The sequence below is a fragment of the Microcaecilia unicolor genome, chromosome 2 (genome assembly GCF_901765095.1).
Source record: "Microcaecilia unicolor chromosome 2, aMicUni1.1, whole genome shotgun sequence".
Taxonomy (NCBI): Eukaryota; Metazoa; Chordata; class Amphibia; order Gymnophiona; family Siphonopidae; genus Microcaecilia; species Microcaecilia unicolor.
The window spans coordinates 368955636-368976196 of NC_044032.1; the positions used below are offsets into that span (position 1 = coordinate 368955636).

Genomic DNA, 20561 nt, shown 5'->3' on the forward strand with positions numbered 1-20561 from the left:
CAGTTAAAATATTTACAAGTGAAAGGGGGAGGAATGCATCCTAAACTGCCAGCAGTGGTTTAGAGACATGGAAATTAGCCTTTGGCCTTTATGAACAAAAAGAGCATCAGAATATTGAGATTCTGCCATATATTCATTAAATGACCTGGAAGTTGACACAAGATATCAGGAATAGATTACTTGCAAATTTTTTTTTTTTACCATAATTCCTTTGGTACTAGTGGATTATTCCCAGAAATCAGTTTAGTAGTCCCTTTTGTTTTAGCCTGAGAGGAATGATGGGTAAGAATTTTGTAACAGAAAAAAGTTTCATCTGTTTCTGAAATGTACACGCCTTATCTTGCCAGACCAGTCTAGATATGTGGGTTTATGTCTCCCTGTCAGAAGGGGAGACAGATCGCAGCTTTGCAATGCCATCATCACTACTTATTGTTGGCTGTGCCCATAGGATATACTCCAGTATTCTCTGCTTCCAGAAGATAGTGGCATGTGCTATGCTGGGTCTCGTAGGATTGAGGCTTTGTGTGGGTCTGCATGTGGAGTGACAAGCTAGCTCATCTTCCTAGGACAGCAGCCTATGGGCTAACTCTCCTAGTTGAGAGGACTTATGCAGCTCCCAGTGTAACAGTACAATACTGTGTGTCTTGGTCAAATGTGTCCCAGGGAAGCAATCTGCACATGGCTTCCCCCAGTTGATCCCCTGAGGTGTTTTGTTTTGGGCCAGTGGTTAGTTCTGGTTCCCAAACCTATCTTAGTGGTCCTGGGTGGGGAGGCTATTTCAGGTTGTGCCCAGTCTGTGGGACCTGGACTGCTTTGAATAGTAGCCTGTTTTCCTTGGGCCCCTTTGTGAGTGTGAGGCCCTTGTCTCCCCTATTCCAGAGTCCTGGTAGGTCTGTGGGCTCCAGTGCTGCCTCGTTACCTATGAAGTGTAGGGGACAATAAAGTTTATTTGGGGGGGGGGGGGGGGGGGAGGAAACCATAAAAGAACAAATGGAAAGCAAAGTGTGAATGGGGAAAGCATGTGGGCAGCCAATGCTCAGGAGGACGGTGGGAAAAGCCAGAGAGCAGGAGCTTTGAAGTTGACCAGGATGGAACCACAGTTAAGTAATGGGTGGCTCAGAGCACAGCGGTTGGTAACATAGTAGATGACGGCAGAAAAAGACCTGCATGGTCCATCCAGTCTGCCCAATGAGACAAACTCATATGTGCTACTTTTTGTGTACACCTTACCTTGATTTGTACCTGTCCTTTTCAGGACACAGACCATATAAGTCTGCCTAGCACTATCCCCGCCTCCCACCACCGCCTCTGGCACAGACCGTATAAGTCTGCCCAGCACCATCCCCGCCTCCCGCCACTGGCTCTGCCACCCAATCTCGCCTAAGCTCCTTAGGATCCATTCCTTCTGAACAGGATTCCTTTATGTTTATCCCATGCATGTTTGAATTCCGTTACTGTTTTCGTTTCCACCACCTCCCGTGGGAGGGCATTCCAAGCATCCACTACTCTCTCTGTGAAAAAATACTTCCTGACATTTTTCTTGAGTCTGCCCCCCTTCAATCTCATTTCATGTCCTCTCGTTCTTCCGCCTTCGCATCTCCGGAAAAGGTTCGTTTGCAGATTAATACCTTTACATGGGGGTGTGGAGTGCAGAGTTCACTCTGGTGCTGCTTGGACTTGATCCTTCAACTGAAGCATCTGTCAGCTTGTATGTTCTCCCAGGTGCAGAAGGGTTGTGGAGAGAAGTGAGAGACCCCCTTCCCAGAGGGTGATTGAGTTTCTGCAGGTGCCCCTATCAGTTTGGAAGTGCAAGTTGGCTTACTGGAGAGGGGTCACTGGGTCTTCCAGTATTAATAACTGAATGTGGGGGTTTCGGATGCAGTAGTAGGAGTTTGTCAGCGTGCCTGTTCCTCAGGGTTGTTTTTCCCTACTGGCTTTGTTTTAGTGATACATCAGGTTTTTGGCCAGTTGCAGCACTTGGGATCCAAAAATGTTACCATGATGCCAGGCATTTCAACACCTAGCATGGCCACGAGGGGCCTCTGGCTTCCAAGTACCCCAAGGCCTGGTGAGCTTCCCTGGACTAAACTTCAGATCTTCCATCATCAATCTCCTCATTTGATTCCTTGTAGCTGCCCTCCTGGAGGCCTTGCAAGCAAGCTCTCTTCAGATGGGAAGGGTTCAGCAGTGCTGCATCTTTATAGAAAGGAAGTAATTTCTCCCTTCATATGTCAGGTCCTGGAGGCACTCAAGATTTCAAAGCCAGTACGGGGAGTATTCCACTGATTGTGACTCCATTCTGGAAGGGGTCCAGAAACCAACTAGATCCACTTCACGAGGTGTTGTGAAGCACAATCTTGATGGAGTAGGAGATGCCTGAGGTGGGGACTCTGCCACACCATGATTCTTGGCAAACTATATCCACTCATGCCTGTGGACAGAGGGTGCTGTCTTTAAGGTTCATAAAGTTCCTGTGGCTGTTATTACACACAGAACTACCAACCCAAGGGAAGGGGGGGGGGGGGGGGGTGGCACTGAAAAACTCTCAAAATCTTGAAGCTGGCCTCTTTCTGTACATGGGCTATTCAGGCAATGGTTTGGTGGGGGAAGCAGCTTTGCTACACTGGATCCAGCAGTTCCTTGAGAGTTTGAAATGCTGTGCTTGGAATCGAAGATAGTTTCTAAGCAGACACCTTTTAAGATTTAATACAGCTTTTGGCCTGGTCAGTGGCTTCCCTAGTGATAATGCAAAAGCTTTTATGGCTGCAACACTAGGTGGCGTATGTGCCTTAGAGGACATATCTTAGCAAACTCTTGTATAAAAGCTGTCTATTCTTTGGTGAGGAGCAAGAGAAATTGCCAAAAGACTGGTCCTGAACATCCTTTAAACTCCTGTGGGGCCTCCAGAGCAAGCCAGTCATTTCTTGGTGCTTGGAAGCCCAAGCAGGTAGTGCCACTTCCCTAGGGGGCTCACCCTATGTAATGAGGATCTGTGGGTCTGATCTGAGATAATGCTGGTGGGTGGTGTCATGGTAGTGGCCGTGCCCCTGCATCCAGACTCACCTTTTTCCAGTGATCTGGCTCTGTGACTTCTCTGGACTGCCTTGTCCCTGCATTGATGCATCTACTGCCTACTATGCCTGCAATCCAAGCCTCACTATAGTTTATTCAAGCCTCATTCCAAGTTGTGACATCATCAGCAAGTCCTTTATTAAGCACCTGGGAAATCTCATGCTTTGCCTTTGCAAGAGGTCTCTTAATCTTGCCTTTGTTACGTGTTTAGATCATATCCCTGCTTGGCTTTGTTCCTGAAGGTCTGTTCTGTGTTTCTATAAGTCTTGTATTTCAATGCTCTGTTTCTGTGACTTGCTTTGAACCTTGTTCCTGAAAGCCAGGCTCTAGGGCCACACCCTGCCCTTGGTGTTTGTATCTGTTTGATTCTACCCTTGGCTCCTGCTTTTAGTCTAGCCTTGCTTTTGACTCTTGCTATAGTTAAGCTCTGTGTTTAAACCAATCTCTGTGTTTAGCCAAGCTCTATTTCCTGTGTGTGTAGTTCTTGTCTGTTTATTCTGAGAGTCTGTAGAAGCCAGCATCATCCCTGATTACTTCACTACTATGCAGCTGTGTCTGCTGCCTCTCTGTCTGCCTGGCCTTTCCCTTTCCAGCGGTGGGTGCTGGTAAGCACATTGCTTCTTTGTTTGTCTTCCTTTAGTCTGCTTAATCCTTTGCCTGCTATGTTTGCTTCCTGGCTCTTGAGCTCTGTTTCTGTTCTGTGTTTGAGCTAGTTCTGTCCCTGTTCTCTGCTAAGCCAAGTTCCTTTCAGTATCCTGTTCCAGCCAATCCAAGCCAGTTTGAGAATCCTGAATCCTGTTCCAGCCTTATTGTTTTGCTTTTGTTATTTTTGTTGCCTAGCTTCTACCATGTCCTGTCTGGATCCAGTCCTTGTCTTGGCCTTTTCTGAACCCAGTTTTAATCTACTTCTGTGTTTTGCCTTATCTTGCATTTCCTGGGTCCCAGTCCCAGTTTTAATCCAGTTCAGAGTTTTGCCTTGTCCTGTCTGGGTTCCAGTTCTGGCCCCTTTGCCTTCTTTTCCTTGCCTTATCTGGATCTGGTCCTTGATTTGTCCATCGTGTTTAGTTATCTCTGTCCTGACTTGTTGAGTCTGTTAGTTTATCTGATTCCTGCCTGTGCCACCCCAGATGATTTGTCTGCCAAAGCTCCAGCTTTGGCCCAAGGGCTCACTATTCCTGACAGTTGTGACAGGTGGCTACTTTCAGCAGTTTTAACAGGAGTGGACTCAAATTATCATAGACCAGTGGATCCTGAGAGTTCACTTCCCCGTTTCCAATGGCTTTATTATGCCCCCTTGTTCCTCCGGAGAAAAAAAGGGCAATGGTGCAAACTACCCTGGCCCTAGAGGCCATATTGCCAATTCCTCAAGCTAATATGCAGATGGTGTTTCATCAATGTGGGTCCCAAAGGATTGCTCCTTTTGACCCATCCTAGACCTCAAAGGAGTCAACAGATACCTTTTGAGTCTTTTGTTTACACATGGAGACTCTCAGGTCAATAGTGACGGTGATCAGGAGTAGAGAATTTGTTAATGGATTTGTCAGAGGCCTATTTTCTTATGTTCATCTGGTATACCAGGTTTAAGATTTTTGCATTTTGGGTAGATATTTCCAATTCAAGGATTTGCCATTTGGGCTGTCCATTTCAGTGTGGATCCTGTCCAACAATTCCATGATAGCATGCAGGGTAGACTCATAGCAGGTTGGTCAATCAGGAAGCCAATCTACTACTTTGCTGGATAGAATGGCATCTCGCCCCCTTACTGGCCTCCACCATAACTGGTGTGAACAGCATCCAAGCTGCCTTCCTCAGTTGGAAGTACTGGATCCCTGGGAATGGAAGTTGAGTCCAGCAGCTTTTCAACAGCTAGTGAATGTTTGGGGTTATGTGTACATGGACTTGATGGCAATGCATCACAACACCTAGTGTATCAGATTCTTCAGCAGGCTTAGAGAGTCAAGGTCTGAGGGCCTTGACAAGTTTCATCTAGCAATGGCCAAAAGGTTCTCTGCTCTTTGTTTCTGCCTTAGTACCTCATAAGCAGAATGCTCAAATGATTAGAAGATCAGCCCTTGGCTGGGGTTTTAGTGGTGCTAGATTGGCCAAGAAGATTGTGGTATGGAGACCTTATGAGGCACATAAAAGTAAAGCCTTGAGGGGAGGTCACATGATCAGGATTGCGAATGGGCGTGTGAGAGGCCCTCCTGCTGGTGCAGCCTATTTCAGCGATTAAACAGCTGATAAAAATATTTTGTAGTGACTAATTTCACTCACCGTAGTTGCAGCTACCAGGTATGTTGTCAAAATCATAAAAAAAAATTGATGGCACATGACTCGCTCTGCTAGTAAGTGAGTGAAACATGGCCCACTATCACAGGAGAAGCCCACACTTCAAATGGGCCTAGATTCATGCATGCTGTTTAATGAGGATTTAAAGCTGTTACATAATCTTATGCAGTAGAATTTAGAGACAACTGATATTGAAAGTGAAATTAACAATATGGCTCTTCAGTTGAAACAGTACAACGCTAGTTTAGAGCTCCTTGATGAGACAGCTTTACTCACTGAAAATGCACAACAGGAACTGTGTCATTCCATTACTAAATGAGAGAGCCTCAAAGCAGAGGTCGAAGATATGGCAAACCAAATGAGGAAAAAACAATATAAGGATTTTGGTACTTCCTGAGTGAATGGAGGGACAAGATATGACATCCTTTTTGTCCCCTCTTATTCCTAAATTGTTGGACATTCAATTTCAAATACTGTTAGAAATAGAAAGAGCTCACAGAGTCCCTTACAGATAAGATCCAAAACAATACCCCAGACCTATTGCGAGGAAGATTTTACGATTTTTTCATATCTTACAAATTTTTCAGCCAGCTAAAAGTAAGTCCACCTTAATTTTTGAAGACAAGATTTTATCTGTTCCGGATCTTGCTAAGGAATCGGCACACAAAAGGAATGCTTTTTTAGCCCTGCGGCCCAAACTGAAGAGCACTGGTGCTCAATTTGACTTCCTGTCTCCTGCAGTTATGTGTGTAACATATGTTGTTACTAAACATTTTTCTGACCCTTCTGTGCTCCAGCTTTTTTTTTTTTTATAATGAAAAATGCAACCATCATATATGATGCTTTTCATAGATGGTCTTATTTATTATGAGCTGTTTTTTTCTCTTTGTGATGTTTCTGCATATCAATGAGGTGGCTGTGCTGGCATACCTCTCCCGTGCCATTCTAAGACACATTAGAGAATTACACGGGGTCAAAGTTTGTCCCTGTCCCATCCCTGTAGCTTCTGTCTCCATCCCCGCAGGTTCTGTCTTCATCCCTGTGGGCCCTGTCTCCATCTCTGCCCCATCCCCATGGGCTCTGTCCTCATCTACAGAAGCCTCGAATACCTTATGATTTTATATTTAAAATTTTTTTTAAAGAATAAAAAGGAACAATATGCTGTGCAACTGTTGTTTATAAATCACAAACAGAAAACAATAATAATGAGCAACTATAACAACCTAACCCCCCCCCCCCCCCACCCTCTACCCTTCCAACCCCAACAATAGCTGACTTCTATTACCCCAAGGAATCCTAATCCACCCTGTTAAAATGTCTAGGGGTACAAAATAAACCCATTCTGTATGCCCTAGTGGGGGAGAAATATGCCCTATGAAGCACTGTTTTAATCTGTGGCTGAATAAGTCATCAACAATCTCAGGATTCAGTCTAGCTCTCCCGTCTTCCGCAGTCTTTCCTGCAATAGAAGATGTGCTGGTAGCAGGAATGTACAGGATCCCCCATGCAAATTATGCTAGATGTGGCCAGCATGTTTGCTTATTTTTCCAAAATTGCTCTATTTCTGACACTGGCATTCTTTTTGGCATAATACCTTTCATATCTTCTGATCTTCTTCTATTACTCAACCCTTTATACATCACAGAGCTAACTGGACACCATTAAAATCTCATTTCATAATTCAGACTACTCTAAGATGTGTTGGTCTTGCAAGAATGACATTGGAAATATTAGGCATTTAATACTTGAATGTTCTCATGTGCAATTGTACTAGAACTTGGTTTGGAATACCATTTGTAAGATTGTTTTCATTTAGATTTACAAATGTCATATAAAATAATTGTAATAAACGATACTGTTATAGATTGTTTTTATTCCCAGGAGGACAGAATCGTCTTTTCCACCTTCATTTCACTTGCCAACAAAATTTTAGTTAGTCATTGGAAGGATTTAAAATTAGTTGTATATGATAAATGGTGGAATTTATTGTTACAGGTTTATAAATATAAAGCTTAATTAGCCAAGTGACAAAATAGAATATTAAAATTCAGTAAAAAGTGGCATTCTTTACAATTATTCATAACTGGACTACCCGATGCCTTTTCTTTAATATTTTATGCTCTATTGAATAGCTTTAATGTGTGTCTATCAGTGAATTATTTTTATGATGTTTATCATATGATATTATTAGGATTCAGTTCATTATGATTTGCTTTAACTTTTGTTTTTTCTATATAAAATCTTTTAAATAAAGACTTAAAAAAAAAAAAAGAGTAAAGCCTCTTCATCTTCTATTGGCGTTGGGATCTGCTGTACCAGGGACCAATTCAGATAGATCCCTCTTGGCTCTCATTGTCTGGCTCTTGAAAGGGCTTTCCAGTGGTGATCTCTGTCCTTCTTAAATGTTGACAAAAACTCAATCTTCTAAGCTACATCTAGGAATGGCTCATGTTTGAAGAAACCTGTAGAGTTGAGGTGGTTCCCCCCCACCCCCCCCCCCCATCTAGGCAGATATTTCAACTATCCTCTCCTTTCTGCTGAAGGATGTCAAAGGCTTGGCCTTTACTTCATTGAAAGTGAAAGCAGCTGCCATTTCATGTTTTTGAAGCTGGGTTGGTGGCTGCCCACTTTTAAGCTCTGGAAGCTAGACGAACCCCTTTTCTGAAGGGGGTCAATCAGATCAGGCCTCCCCTCTGGGGCTCTGGTTACACACTGGGATCTCAATGTGGTTTTAAAGGCCTTGTTGCTCTGCTATTTGAACCACTATGGCTTTCTTCTTTGAAAGAGCTGGCACTTAACACAGCCTACTTTAGTGGCAATCTGTTCTGCTTGGTGTACATCAGAGATCCAGGCCTTGTGGTTTCAAGAACTAGCAGTTCTACACGAATACCTTATTTAGATCTACCAAATTCATAGATTCAGTAGAAGGTGGGTAAGACCATCACATGGAGGCCATTTGATATCCACTGTCAGCCTTAAATGAATACAATTGTCTGCACAGTAAGATACCCTACCATAGGTGATATGTTATAAAACTAGATAAACCAAGAGTCAGTGGCGTTCCTGTGGGGGCTGGCACCCGGGGCGGATCGCCAATGCGCCCCGCCCCCTGGGTGCAGCCCCCCCCCCCCCCGCCAGGTGCACTTCCTGTTCCGGGGCAGAGAAGAAGCATGGAACAACAGAGGACAGGCGCGCGCGGCACCCCCCCAGCGGTGTGCACTCGGGGCGGACCGCACCCACCGCCCCCCCCCCCCCTAGGAACGCCACTGCCAAGAGTTTCCTGAATGGATGGCTGTTTTTGTCCACTGCAATATGATGTACCTAGAATTCTTTTTGAACTGAAGTACTGCCAGTTTTTGTTCACTTAGAGAGGAAGCATGATAGGAATGTACATGGGAAACAAATTTGTGCCTTTTTAAGACTTTTCCTTGATTTTTAGACATTTTATTGGTATGGTTGCATACATTAATGTTAATAAAAACAATTGATGCATGTTAAATCAATATACCAATTGTTTTAAGGTATGCTAACAAACCAAATACACGCTAATGATTACATATCCCTAGAGGATGAGTACAATTGAGAGCTTTGCATAAAAAAACAACTCTTGTCCTGAAAAATAAAATGTAGATCTTCCTAAACAGCCAATCTTATATGAAATTCTGGTTCAAATACACTCTTATCCACTCATATTGACTCGCCACATGAGAGGAAAAAAAAAAAGACTTCAGTGACTGAATTGGCTTGACAATTGCCGACTAACCTAACAACTGACACATCCTTAGTCTAAAAAACTTCCCCTCAATTAAATTAAAGGTGAGACTTTTTAAAAAGTGACTTTTTTTCTTTTTATTCTTTACACTCTCAATATTATAGAGCTCAACGTTGTATCTGAATTAGAATTTCACATAAGAAGATTGACTTTTAAGCATGGGTGTGAAATTCACAAGTCTTTGCTAGGTTGTGGATCTTCCTAAATATGCATAAGTAGATCAGTAGGACATGGATGAGACACTGCCATCCCTAAAACGTTGTTCTGCCTGTATTTGTTACATTCCTTCAATTTCCAGTTACATTTATCGAAGACGGTCACCTTCATGCACCACCTCACCTTTTCTCATGGGTATTTCATGCACGGTATTAACGATGGTAATTTTTGCAGAAGCTGCAGCCTGTCCTCCAGAGTTAGTGGCCTGACACTCATACTCACCAGCATCCTCCTTTCTTAAGGGAGAGAGCTAAGCAAAAGAGGACAAAAAAAACCCCATAAGGTCACGTTTAAGTCCAGTGAACTGTTGTAAAAAAGATGTACAATGTGAGGGTAATGTTTTAACATGGTCCCAAGGTTTAGAGGTGGAGAAGGTACCTTACCTATTTGTAGTCTATTTCAGTGCTTTTCAACCCAGTCCTTGGGGCACACCCACCAAGCCAGGTTTTCAGGATAATCAGTGCATATTTTCTAGCGAAATAGGTGCCGGTACTCAAATGGCAGGCCACCCTTCAGGGGTGGTAGTGATCACTGAGGGACCCACCCCACAATAGCCAGGCCCCCTGCAACTAGTAACAAAATCTATGATAAGGCAGAATTGTTGTATAGAGCCTGAGCTCTTTCATTAAAACTTGGGGACCATGGGTCAATTTTAGCAGACAATGGAAAAGGTGCCGGTACTCAGTACCCCCTCAAAAAAAAGCCCTGTCTATAATGAATATGCATAAGAGAGATTTGCATGCACTGCCCCCTTGGTATGCAAATCTAGCTTATCTATACATGTTGTGGATATCCTGAAAACCTGACTGGTTGGTTGTGCCCCAAGGACTGGGCTGAGAACCACTGGTCTATTTTTGTAAGGATACATAGATGCCTCTGTCTTTTATAAAAATGTAAAACACTAGCACAAGTCCTGCAGAAACCGTATGTAGATTTTTGAAGGCCTGGAACAGGCATAAATAGCACTATGTAAAGAATGCCTCTATGTCAGGGGTTTTCATCCCAGTCCTCAGGATACACCTAGCTAGTCAGGTGTTTAGGATGTCCACAATGAATATAAATAATATAGATTGCATGTACTACCTTCAGTCTTTGCGAGTATATCTCATGTATATTCATTGTAGATAACCTGAAAACCTTACTGGCTGGGTATACCACGAGGACTGGGTTAAGAAGCACTCTTATGTGCATAAATTGTATCTCTGCCCACATTCCACCCAAACTCCTCCCCTGAATATTCTTTCCCTAATGTCATATGTACACATCTGTTTGCACCATACATATTTTTAAGTGTGAGGTAGTTTTATAAAAGCCCCTGTATCCAAGTCAAACAGCATTTTTAAGTGTAAAATGGTTTATGTGCGACAGATGATGTGCTTTGATCTTCATCTAGTACTACGTGGATTTGTAATTTTGCACTGTAGATTGTGGAACCACTGCCCCCCCCCCCCCCCCCCCCCCGTCGCACAAAGACAGTGATTACACAATGACATGAAGATAATGGACTGAAATGGGAAAGCTGAGGAGCAGTGGGTAGAATAACTAAAGTGGCAGAGATGACTCCTGCTGAAATTGAAAACATTAAAAGAGTCTGTCAGAGAAAATTTCCTTTCAGAGGCAAAAATGCAGACAAATGTGGTGCTAGAACATAGGAATTATTTTGGGAGTGGCCAGGGAGAGGGGATGAAAGAGGGACTAAGATGGCAGCCAGTTACTGGAGTTGGTGGTGACCGAAGATTTTCTTCTTTAGTTTTCATTATTAATCATCTTTAGCTTATTATGCATAATCATAAATGGAAAGTTTCATCTTATAGAACTGCCAGGTGCTGTAATGGGACTGCTAGGTTCTTGGGTTTCTACTTTATCTGGTTCAACACCCTAGATGGTTCTAGAAGGGGCACAGAAGATGAAGACTATCATCTTCGAGCACTGATGCAACCTTTAGTCCACTCTCCAGAAGGCAAACATTATAATTTCCAGAGTATAAGTGGCTGTCTATATGTGACTATCTCTGGGAAAAGGTGACTAAAATAGTGGATCCAAAATGTTGACAGTGGCCAGTTTTTCATGTCATAGCTCCATAAGCACTCTCAAAAAGTTACATCTTTGAATTTCTTTAACGAAGTTTTTCACATAAAAGGATAGGGGTTTGGATTGTTGTAGTACAAATTATTTGCTCTAACAGAATTCATTACAAATCTTTTTTGTTGTTATTGACTTTAGTCACCTTTTCACAGAGAAGGTCACATATCAATAATGTTCTTTTAGTATAGCTACAACCATTGTGCCTGGCACTGATGCCAGGTTAACTTGCAGAATGGGGCAGAAGTGGAATCATTGAAAGTAACAGTGTAGACCCAATTTGTTAAATAGAAGGAGAACCAATCCATTGCAAGGCCAGACAGACCAATCGACTGAAGGCGTACAAGTAACATGGAATGGCCAATCAAATCAAAGGTGGAGGAAAGATCTAAAGATAGGAGGAAAACCGATTTACCCTGATCAGTGCATGCAAACAGATCTCCTGCATGTTCACTGGAAAAATCCTGAACACCTGACTGGATTGTGGCCCTCAAGGACCGAGGTTGGACAAAACTGCTGTAGACCATTCTTTGTTTCACTAGATCCCTCCCCATGTTATCCATACCTTTTAGGATATCTACCCCATTGAAGATTTTGGTATTATCCACACAGAGGCAAACATTACCAGACTGCCCTTCCACAATATTGGTCACAGAAATGGTGCTGAAAGTTTCTCTGGAAGGCCCTATCCCACCATTTCCTGTAGATGGGAACCACAGGTAGAGTAGGCCCCCCTCCCCCCACGATAGCTTGAACTGGGATAACACTGGTGACTGGTGAGAATGCTCTTGCTTTGAGCCTCATTAGAGGTTAAATGTCCTGAACTCGGTGACTCACTTTAAAGAGGGTTAGAATGCTTTCTAAAATTTGGGTATCAATAAATTGACCTAAATCATATGAATCCAAAAGTTCTTATATTCATGCTTAATCCACATCAGTCACATGAGTAATGCTAATTTTTAACCATTTGTGCTTGATCATCAGAAGCGACATATTCCAAGTGCTAATGTATCCATGCACATAAAGTTGCTGTAATCTTCACTGGTCACTCTTTGTATTTAATTCTTTTTCAAAATAGTTTTTCTTTGTAAATAAAGAGAACACCTATCTTTAACAACCAGCGGACCTAGGCTGCTGGTTGTTAAAGATCAATGTCAAGCAAAAATGATTAAAAATTAGCTCACATGGCTGATGTTAATTAAGCATGAGTATAAGAACGTTTGGATTCATATGATTGAGGCTGAACTCAGTGACTGCAGAATGGAGCAGCTGGTAGTACAGAATTGAAGAACGGAGAAACAAAAGCTGCTGCTTTGGTACATCTGCTGCACTGGGGGGCTCATAGAACTATCCCCCTGAAAGGAACAACTGTTATAACTTAAAGAACAAATCTGCTTTCACCTTGGATAGCCTACGGAACTGTATGGCCTCTGTGGAATAGCTGTTTTTCTTGGTGTGGCTTTAACAATATTCATTCCAGGATGCAGTCTCAGGAATACGTCAGCCAATAGGGAGTGAGAATCGGGAAACTAGAACAGCTCTTCAGCCCATATCCACTCTGCACAGCTTTAAGATCTTTCAATTTGACAGTTTTAAATTTCCCTAAACCAGCTCTCTCTAATCCCTTAGCTCTCTTGAAGGTATTTGTAAGAGACAGGATTCTGGGTGAGCTCTTTCCCCTTATTAGCAGGATTGTTTTCTCCCTCTCTTCATCTCAGTCAGTTGAAGGTGGTAGGAGTGTAGGGGGAGAGGAGACTGAAAGGCCTAGTGATGGATTCTCCATTGATAGCCTGGATATCTTGAGAGGCCTTTTGGAATCTTCAAGTGGAGAGGAAGTAGAAAGGGCTACTCTCTTGGACTCCTTTATGTTCCTCCAGGACAGAGGCTCTGTTCTGAGACTGTATTTCAGGAAGCCACAGGCTTTATTTATGGGCCATAAAATTCAAATTTTTATGGATCTGTGTCATGAGACCCAGATCAAGAGGAAACAGTTTCTAGAAAATGCCTGAAGCTTTTCTCTTCGGACACTGCCGTTCTAGTTCAGTTTCTCTAATGTACACCCATAGGAATATATGGGCGTCTCTAGCATTTAGTGTGCGCTAATTTTTAGCACGCGCTAAAATGCTACCGCAGCTTAGTAGACAGGGCCCTCGATATTTGTTTCTGGGATAATAAACAGGTGATATGGTTTAGGGAGAACACAGGGTGGTGCTACTGCCTATTTGGGGTATAGTTATAGTGGGGGTAAAATCTCATGTATGTTTTCTATTTCTATTTTTTTAAATTTTCTTTGTGAAGACCATGTTGCAGGTTTTTCTTTCGGTCCTCCTTTCGGTGGACTTTAGAATATATGTCTGTTTTTTGTTTTGTTTTTTTGTTTGGTATGTTTTGAAGTATTACTGTTAAGTTTGCACTTGACATTAATTTGAAAATACAAAAAAAAGGTCACCATTACCCTTACTAGGATCATTAGAAATGTCTCTACCTTTATAGCTGGTAGAGCCATCCTGATCTCTACAAGTGAAATTAAAACCTAGACTTTATCCACAAACCCACAATCTCTCTTCTCTTCAAAATTCTAACTCAGCAGTCTTCCCGGCAAAGCAATGTTCAGCAACCTGCAGAGATTTTGCTTGCTCTCAGTTTTCCCTGAGGAAGTACATTTCACTAGCAATAAAATATATTAGTGGGTACTTACCAGCACCCATCCAGTCACCTCATGCTTCTCAGGACCCCCACGGGTCTGAATTGCCAGATTCTCACGGTCACCTGGTAGAAGTTCCATCTTTCGCACACCATGATGCCCCCTTATTACCTGAATTGAAAACATTTAGATATGGTGGGCTTGCTCTATAAGACATATTGATATTAATGTTGTAAAGTGATCCATCATGGTTGACCTTGTCTAAGACAACATCCCCAAGTAAAAGACAAAGCATTGAATGTGTTTAGGTTCAATTAGTCAAAAGTCAAGACTTATTGTTCCTATTTATTTTTGATATATTGCCTTTAACTTTAAAAAAGGCAACCCTTAAGGTGGATATCAACCAAACCAAAAGTATAGTATTCATCAATTACAACAATAAGGGGTCCTTTTACTAAGGTGCACTAACAGATTTAGTACACGCTAGATAAGATTCTTCTTCCTTCCTTCCTTATCCAGTCAGACGAGTATGGCTCTCGGTCACTCTGTGGATCAGTGTTCGCCATGCCTTCTGATCTCTCACAGCTTCTTTCAGTTCTACTATATTCATTCCAGTATCTTCCTCAATAGTATCTATCCAGCGAATTCTTGGGTGGCCTCTTTTTCTTTTGCCACTAACCATTCCAAGCATGATGTCTTTTTCAAGGGACTTGCTTCGCATGATGTGACCAAAATAGGAGAGCTTTTGTGTTGTGCTACCTTGGCCTCCAGCGAGAGTTTTGGTTTGATACATTCCAGAACTGCTTGGTTTGTTATTTTGACTGTCCATGGGATGCGTAACAGTCGTCTCTAGTACCATAATTCAAGTGCATCAATTTTTCACCTCTCTGCCTTTCTCAGCATCCAAGATTCACAGCTATATGTTGCTATTGGGAAGATGATTGCACTGACTAATCTACATTTGGTTGCTAATCATTAGCGTGTGCTAAATCCATTAGCGCACCTTAGTAAAAGGACCCCTAAATGTAGCCTGAATTAGTACCATCCGAATAAAATTAAAGGATAAATTAGATCTTGCCTGCTAATTTTCTTTCCTTGAGTCCCTCCAGACCAGTCCAGACACTTGCGTTATACCCCTCTGCCAGCAGGTGAAGACAGAGAAGTAGTGAGCTATGATATCATTAACTTAGAGCCCTGTGCAGCCCCCCCGATTAGCCAGTATTTTTCATAACATAGCAGAAAGAACTTATCATAAATCACTCTCAAGGACCTAGAATTCTTCAACAAATAAAAGACAAAATCTTAGAAATAGAATATTGGGTGTGATTTCTGATAACTGCCTTGTTTGAATGCACAAGCAAAAGCAATGAAGGTTTTTTTTTAGAGTGCTATAGATGTTGTGACATATTAGATTGAACTTTAAATCTGATGAGTTTAGAATGATTGCATAAACATTGGTGTTGGCTCACGTAGACTATTGTAACATTGTGTATTTGGGTTGTAAAGATGTAGTTTTAAAAAAATTAAAACATTACTAAATACTCCAGCCCGGTTAATTTATAAGGTATCAAAGTTCGACAGGGCCACACCATAGCTGATGCAATTGCACTGGTTACCGGTGCAAGCACGTATTGTTAAATTATGTTTTGTTTCTTTAAATTATTTATGGTGCTGCTACCCATTGCATGATTAGTCTCATTTATCTATTGGCAAGAAATGCATGTTCAGAGTCAAGGATTTTTTTTTTTTTTTAATACTTCATTACCTGGATCCAGCAAAGATAGTTTATAAGACATTTTTCTCAAACATGAACTGCCCTTTGAGATTAGAACTCAGGGCAATTATGCTGTATTTTGCAAACTGCTGAAGACCTTTTTAATTAGGAAGTATCTGGGTCATAAATTTAGAACTGGGTTGATGTGGACTTTTGCTTGCTATTGTATAATGCTCCTGCACTACTCGTTTGGTAATCGAGCCACGCACAGCAATGTGCCCGCGCTGCCCGATTACCACTGGGAATGCCTAATCCCCATCCCCTGTGCTAGAAAATAAAAATTATTTTCTAGCGCAGGAAACAAGTGTGTGGCAAACTCAGAACTATTACACCAGGGGCATAGCCAGACTTCGGCGGGGGGGGGGGGGGGGGGGGGGGTCCAGAGCCCGAGGTGAGGGGGCACATTTTAGCCCCCCCCAGTGCAGCCGACCCCCTCCGCCATTTTTAACCCTCCCCCCGCCATTTTTGATCCCTCCCGCCACCACCACCACCTTTGACCCCCCCCCAGCACCAATCCTTTCGACCCCCTCGTCCCGCTGCCTCCAACCCTCCCCCGTCGCCGCCATCGGGTACCTTTGCTGGCGGGGGTCCCCAACCCCCGCTAGCCGAAGTCTTCTATGGCGCGGCCGCGTTGCTGGTCTGCAAGGGAAGGCTTCTGTTTGTGTGAGTCTGACGTCCTGCACATATGTGCAGGACGTCAGACTCACACAAACAGAAGCCTGCCCTTGCAGATCAGCAACGCGGCCGCACCGAAGAGGACTGGCTGGTGGGGGTTGGGGACCCCCGCCAGCAAAGGTACCTGACGGCGACGACGGCAGAGGAGGGTTGGCAGCGGAGGGGGGGGGTCGAAGGGTTGGCGGCGGGGGGGCAGGACCAAATCTAGGGGGGCCCATGGCCCCACGGAGCTATGCCCCTGTACTGCATGGCACTGGGGCATGCCCAGCGGTAGCGGTGTTTTGTCGCATGGATAGCCGTACCACTGCTTTGGAAAAGGACTTCTATGGTTGGCATTTTAAGGCAATGCTGACCATGTAATATAAGGGGTTGGTATTCAAAGCAATTTATTTAACAGACCAGAAATGGCTCCTGGCCAGTTAGATCACCTGTTCGGGGCCAACCGCTAATTTTCAGCGGCACTTAACTGGTTAGTGATGCTGAAAATAACTGGTTAGTGCAAAACTGGAAATCAGCTATTTTGGGAGCATTCCAGAGGTGGAGTTGGCCAGTTAAGTGTCAATGTTCAGCACATAACTGGCCAGGTTAACTGTATAAATAAGACTGCATAAAAGTCAGTCTTATCTTTATTGCAGTAACTCAAAGCTGGTTAAATGCTGAATATCGCATTGGAGGTTCACTGCTGGTGCCCAGACATGCTGCACATGTGGCTTACAGGCCGTGTTCTTGCCCCTCTAAAATAAAATACTTCAGTTCTTTTATCCTTTGTGAACGTAAGCCCCTGATTCTGTAACTCGGCACCTAAATTTACATGTCAAGGACCAGATTCTGTATTTGGCACTGAAAAGATCAGCAAGGATGGAACACGTGCCTACGTGTGTTCTATGAACTGTGCCTAAAGTTAGGCGCAGTTTATAGCCGTCCACGTGACTAACTTTAGGCATGGAACGGGTTATTCTATAACACTGGGTCTAAATGCTAGGAATACCCACGACCTGACCATGTTCCTCCACAGCTATGCTCACTTTTGAGAGCTGCGCAGCAGTATTTATGCAAACTACTTTATAGAATACGCTCACTGAGTACTTCGCATAAATTCTAATTAGCGCCAATTGTTTGGTTGTTAACATCTAATTATTGGCACTGATTGGCTTATTAACCAATTGAGCTGCGTGTGCAAATCAGAATTTATTTATTTATTTAGATTTTTGCTCACACCTTTTTCAGTAGTATCTCAAGGTGAGTTACATTCAGGTATAGTAGATGTTTCTCTGTTCCAGGAGGGCTCACAATCTAAGTTTGTACCTGAGGCAATGGAGGGTTAAGTGACTTGCCCAAGATCACAAGGAGCAGCAGTGGGATTTGAACCGGCCACCTCTGGATTGCAAGACCAGTGCTCTAACCACTAGGCCACTCCACGCCCAGATTTGCATGCACAACTCTAGTCACAGTATATGGAATATGCAGGCAAATGCATGTATAATTTATAGAATACTAGCACTTATGCATGCGACCATTACAGTTATGTGCGTGTTAGTTGGGCGCTAAGTGGAATTTTACAACTTCAGTGCACAACTCGCCTAGGGCCAAATTCCGTAAATGGCGTCTAAAATCTAGACATGTCCAATTGACATGCCCAGTGCTATTCTATATAACGTACCTAAAGTTATAGAATAGCGCATAGGGCCAGGAAACGTGCCTACATTTAGGCGCGGCCATAAACGCCACCAGTGGCATTCCTAGGGGGGCTGACACCCGGGGCGGATCGTCGATGCGCCCCGCCCACGAGTGCAGCGCCCCCCCCACGGGTGCAGCGCCCCCCGGATGCAGCGTGAACCCCCCGGCGAAAGTACACCCCCCTGCGAAAGAACACCCTGCCCGGGTGCACACCGCCGCGGGGGGGGGGGTGCCGCACGCGCCTGTCCGTCGTTCGTTCCATGCTCCCTCTGCCCCGGAACAGGACCTGTTCCGGGGCAGAGGGAGCATTGAACGAACGACAGACAGGCGCGCGCAGCACCCCCCCGCGGCGTGCACCTGGGGCGGACTGCCCCACCGCCCCCCCTAGGAACGCCACTGTACTCCACTGAAAACCTGGCGTAAATACCCATGGCTAAATGCAGGTGCATTCTCCTGAATGCTAGAACAATTCATGCAAATTCAACTAATGTCCTGACACACACACACTCCTCCCATGGCCGCGCCCCCTTTTCAGTTACACACATTAGGATTTATGTGTGCCTTGTTTTAGAATACGCCTAAAAAAAAGCATGTGTAAATTCCAATTATTGCCAATTAGTGACGATAATTGGTTGTTATTGGCAATTATCATCACTGACTCATTACTCAATTGAGTAGCATCTGTAAACTGGCAGTGCGCACAATGTAACGCGCACTACTCTCCGTTCCTTATATAGAATCCAGCCCTTAGTGCAGAAATCAGTGCTTCCCAAACCTGGTCCTGGAGGCACCCCAGCCAGTCAGGTTTTCAGGATATCTACAATGAATATTCATGAGAGATTTGTAAGCAGTAGAGGTAGTGTATGCAAATCTCTCTCATGAATATTTATTGTGGATATCCTGAAAACCTAACTGGCTAGGGAGCCTCCAGGACCAGGTTTGAGAACCACTGGCATAAATGCAACGGGGCACGCCCAGGGAAGATACATTGACAGGGCATGGACGTGCTCAATATTTACCCAGACTACTGCAATTTACACACTAAAATGATGCATCTTGCTGTGCGCACTTACATTGTGTAAGTGGACATGCCCAGTGCCAAATCTGTGGCACCCAGTTATAGAATTGCCCCTTAAGTCTTTAGTTGAAGTATTAAAGCAACAGCATTGGAAAATGAAGCCCTGTATTCATTGAGAGGTTGGATGGCAGAACATGAGATCACCTGAACCCTACCACCTCTAACCATCAAAATATCCTATGCCTATAGGTGAACTGCATGCCACTGACCTTGTTCCAAGTGAGGATGGGGGTTGGGATTCCAATCACTTCACAGCTCAAATAAACTTGTGCTCCGCTTATATTCCACACATCCTTGGGGGGAGTCACGATGGAGGGTGCTGTGAAAAGAAGATATTTCCCCATCACTTAGAGATGAAGCTGCGTGTGGTAAAATCCAGCAGAGTAGACCAGCAGGCATGGAAGTCATCAGCTAAAAGTGTTATTTCGGGCTAGGAGTTTCACGGTCACATATTATGGCTCAACGAAAAGATAGGGAAGGCACTAAAAAATTCTCTTTTTTTTTTTCATTTCTCCTTTCCCAGGCCTTAAACTGCCCACAAATAGAACTGAGTTCTAAATCCATTTCTGCAGAACCAAAGTTTCTGTGACCAAGAAATAGAATTCTTCCCAACTTCAGTTACTAGATAAATAGCATTCCATACTCCATGTTTTACTTTTCCCTTTTTGGTCTGTGTGGGGGGTATTTTTTTAATACATAAATTGGTGCTTCTCAACCCGGTCCTCAAAGCACAGCCAGCCAAGTCAGGTTTTCAGTATCTTGTTTCCAACAGTGGCCAATCCAGGTCAGAAGAACCTGGCAAGATCCTCCAGAACAATAAAACAGAATTTATGCTGTTTATCCTAGAAATAAGAAGTGGATTTTCCTAAGTCCATCTTAATAATAGCTTATGGACTTTTCTTTTAGGAAATTATCCAAACCATTTTTAAATAACTTATGGGTCCTATCTCTAAGCTGTGGTAAAGAGTGACCTTAGCACGCCCTTGTGCAGCTTTTTCCCATGTACTAAGGCCATTTTTCTGCAGTCGTAAAGTGGCCTTTTCTATTTTTTTTTTTGTATTAATGGCCTTGCACTGTTGCCATTAGCTTGCGGCAATTAAATAAATTTAGCACGTGTGCATTTATTGACTCTTATGTTGTAGGTGGCAAGAGCTCATACGCTAGTTTGAGCCACATTCAGTACATGGTTCCCAAATTTGGGAGCAGGGAAATATCATCACTCAGTGCTTTGCTATAAAGGGCACTCCAGTCCGAGCACCCTTTATGAAATAGTGTGCAGTGC

The 20561-nt window shown here is 43.5% G+C and overlaps 1 protein-coding gene across 2 annotated transcripts in view; it reads right to left on the minus strand.

Annotated features, from left to right (window-relative positions):
- The window catches only part of IGFBP7 (insulin like growth factor binding protein 7), an 89992-nt gene that overhangs the window by 3969 nt on the left and 65462 nt on the right, over positions 1-20561 (minus strand). The window contains exons 2-4 of one of the 2 annotated variants that reach the window (XM_030194563.1): positions 19489-19598; positions 14130-14246; positions 9455-9599 (exon numbers count right to left, since the gene is read on the minus strand). In XM_030194563.1, the coding sequence (XP_030050423.1) occupies positions 9455-9599; positions 14130-14246; positions 19489-19598 (372 nt within the window). The remainder of the gene's footprint in view (positions 1-9454; positions 9600-14129; positions 14247-19488; positions 19599-20561) is intronic. The other variant, XM_030194564.1, reaches the window with a different exon arrangement.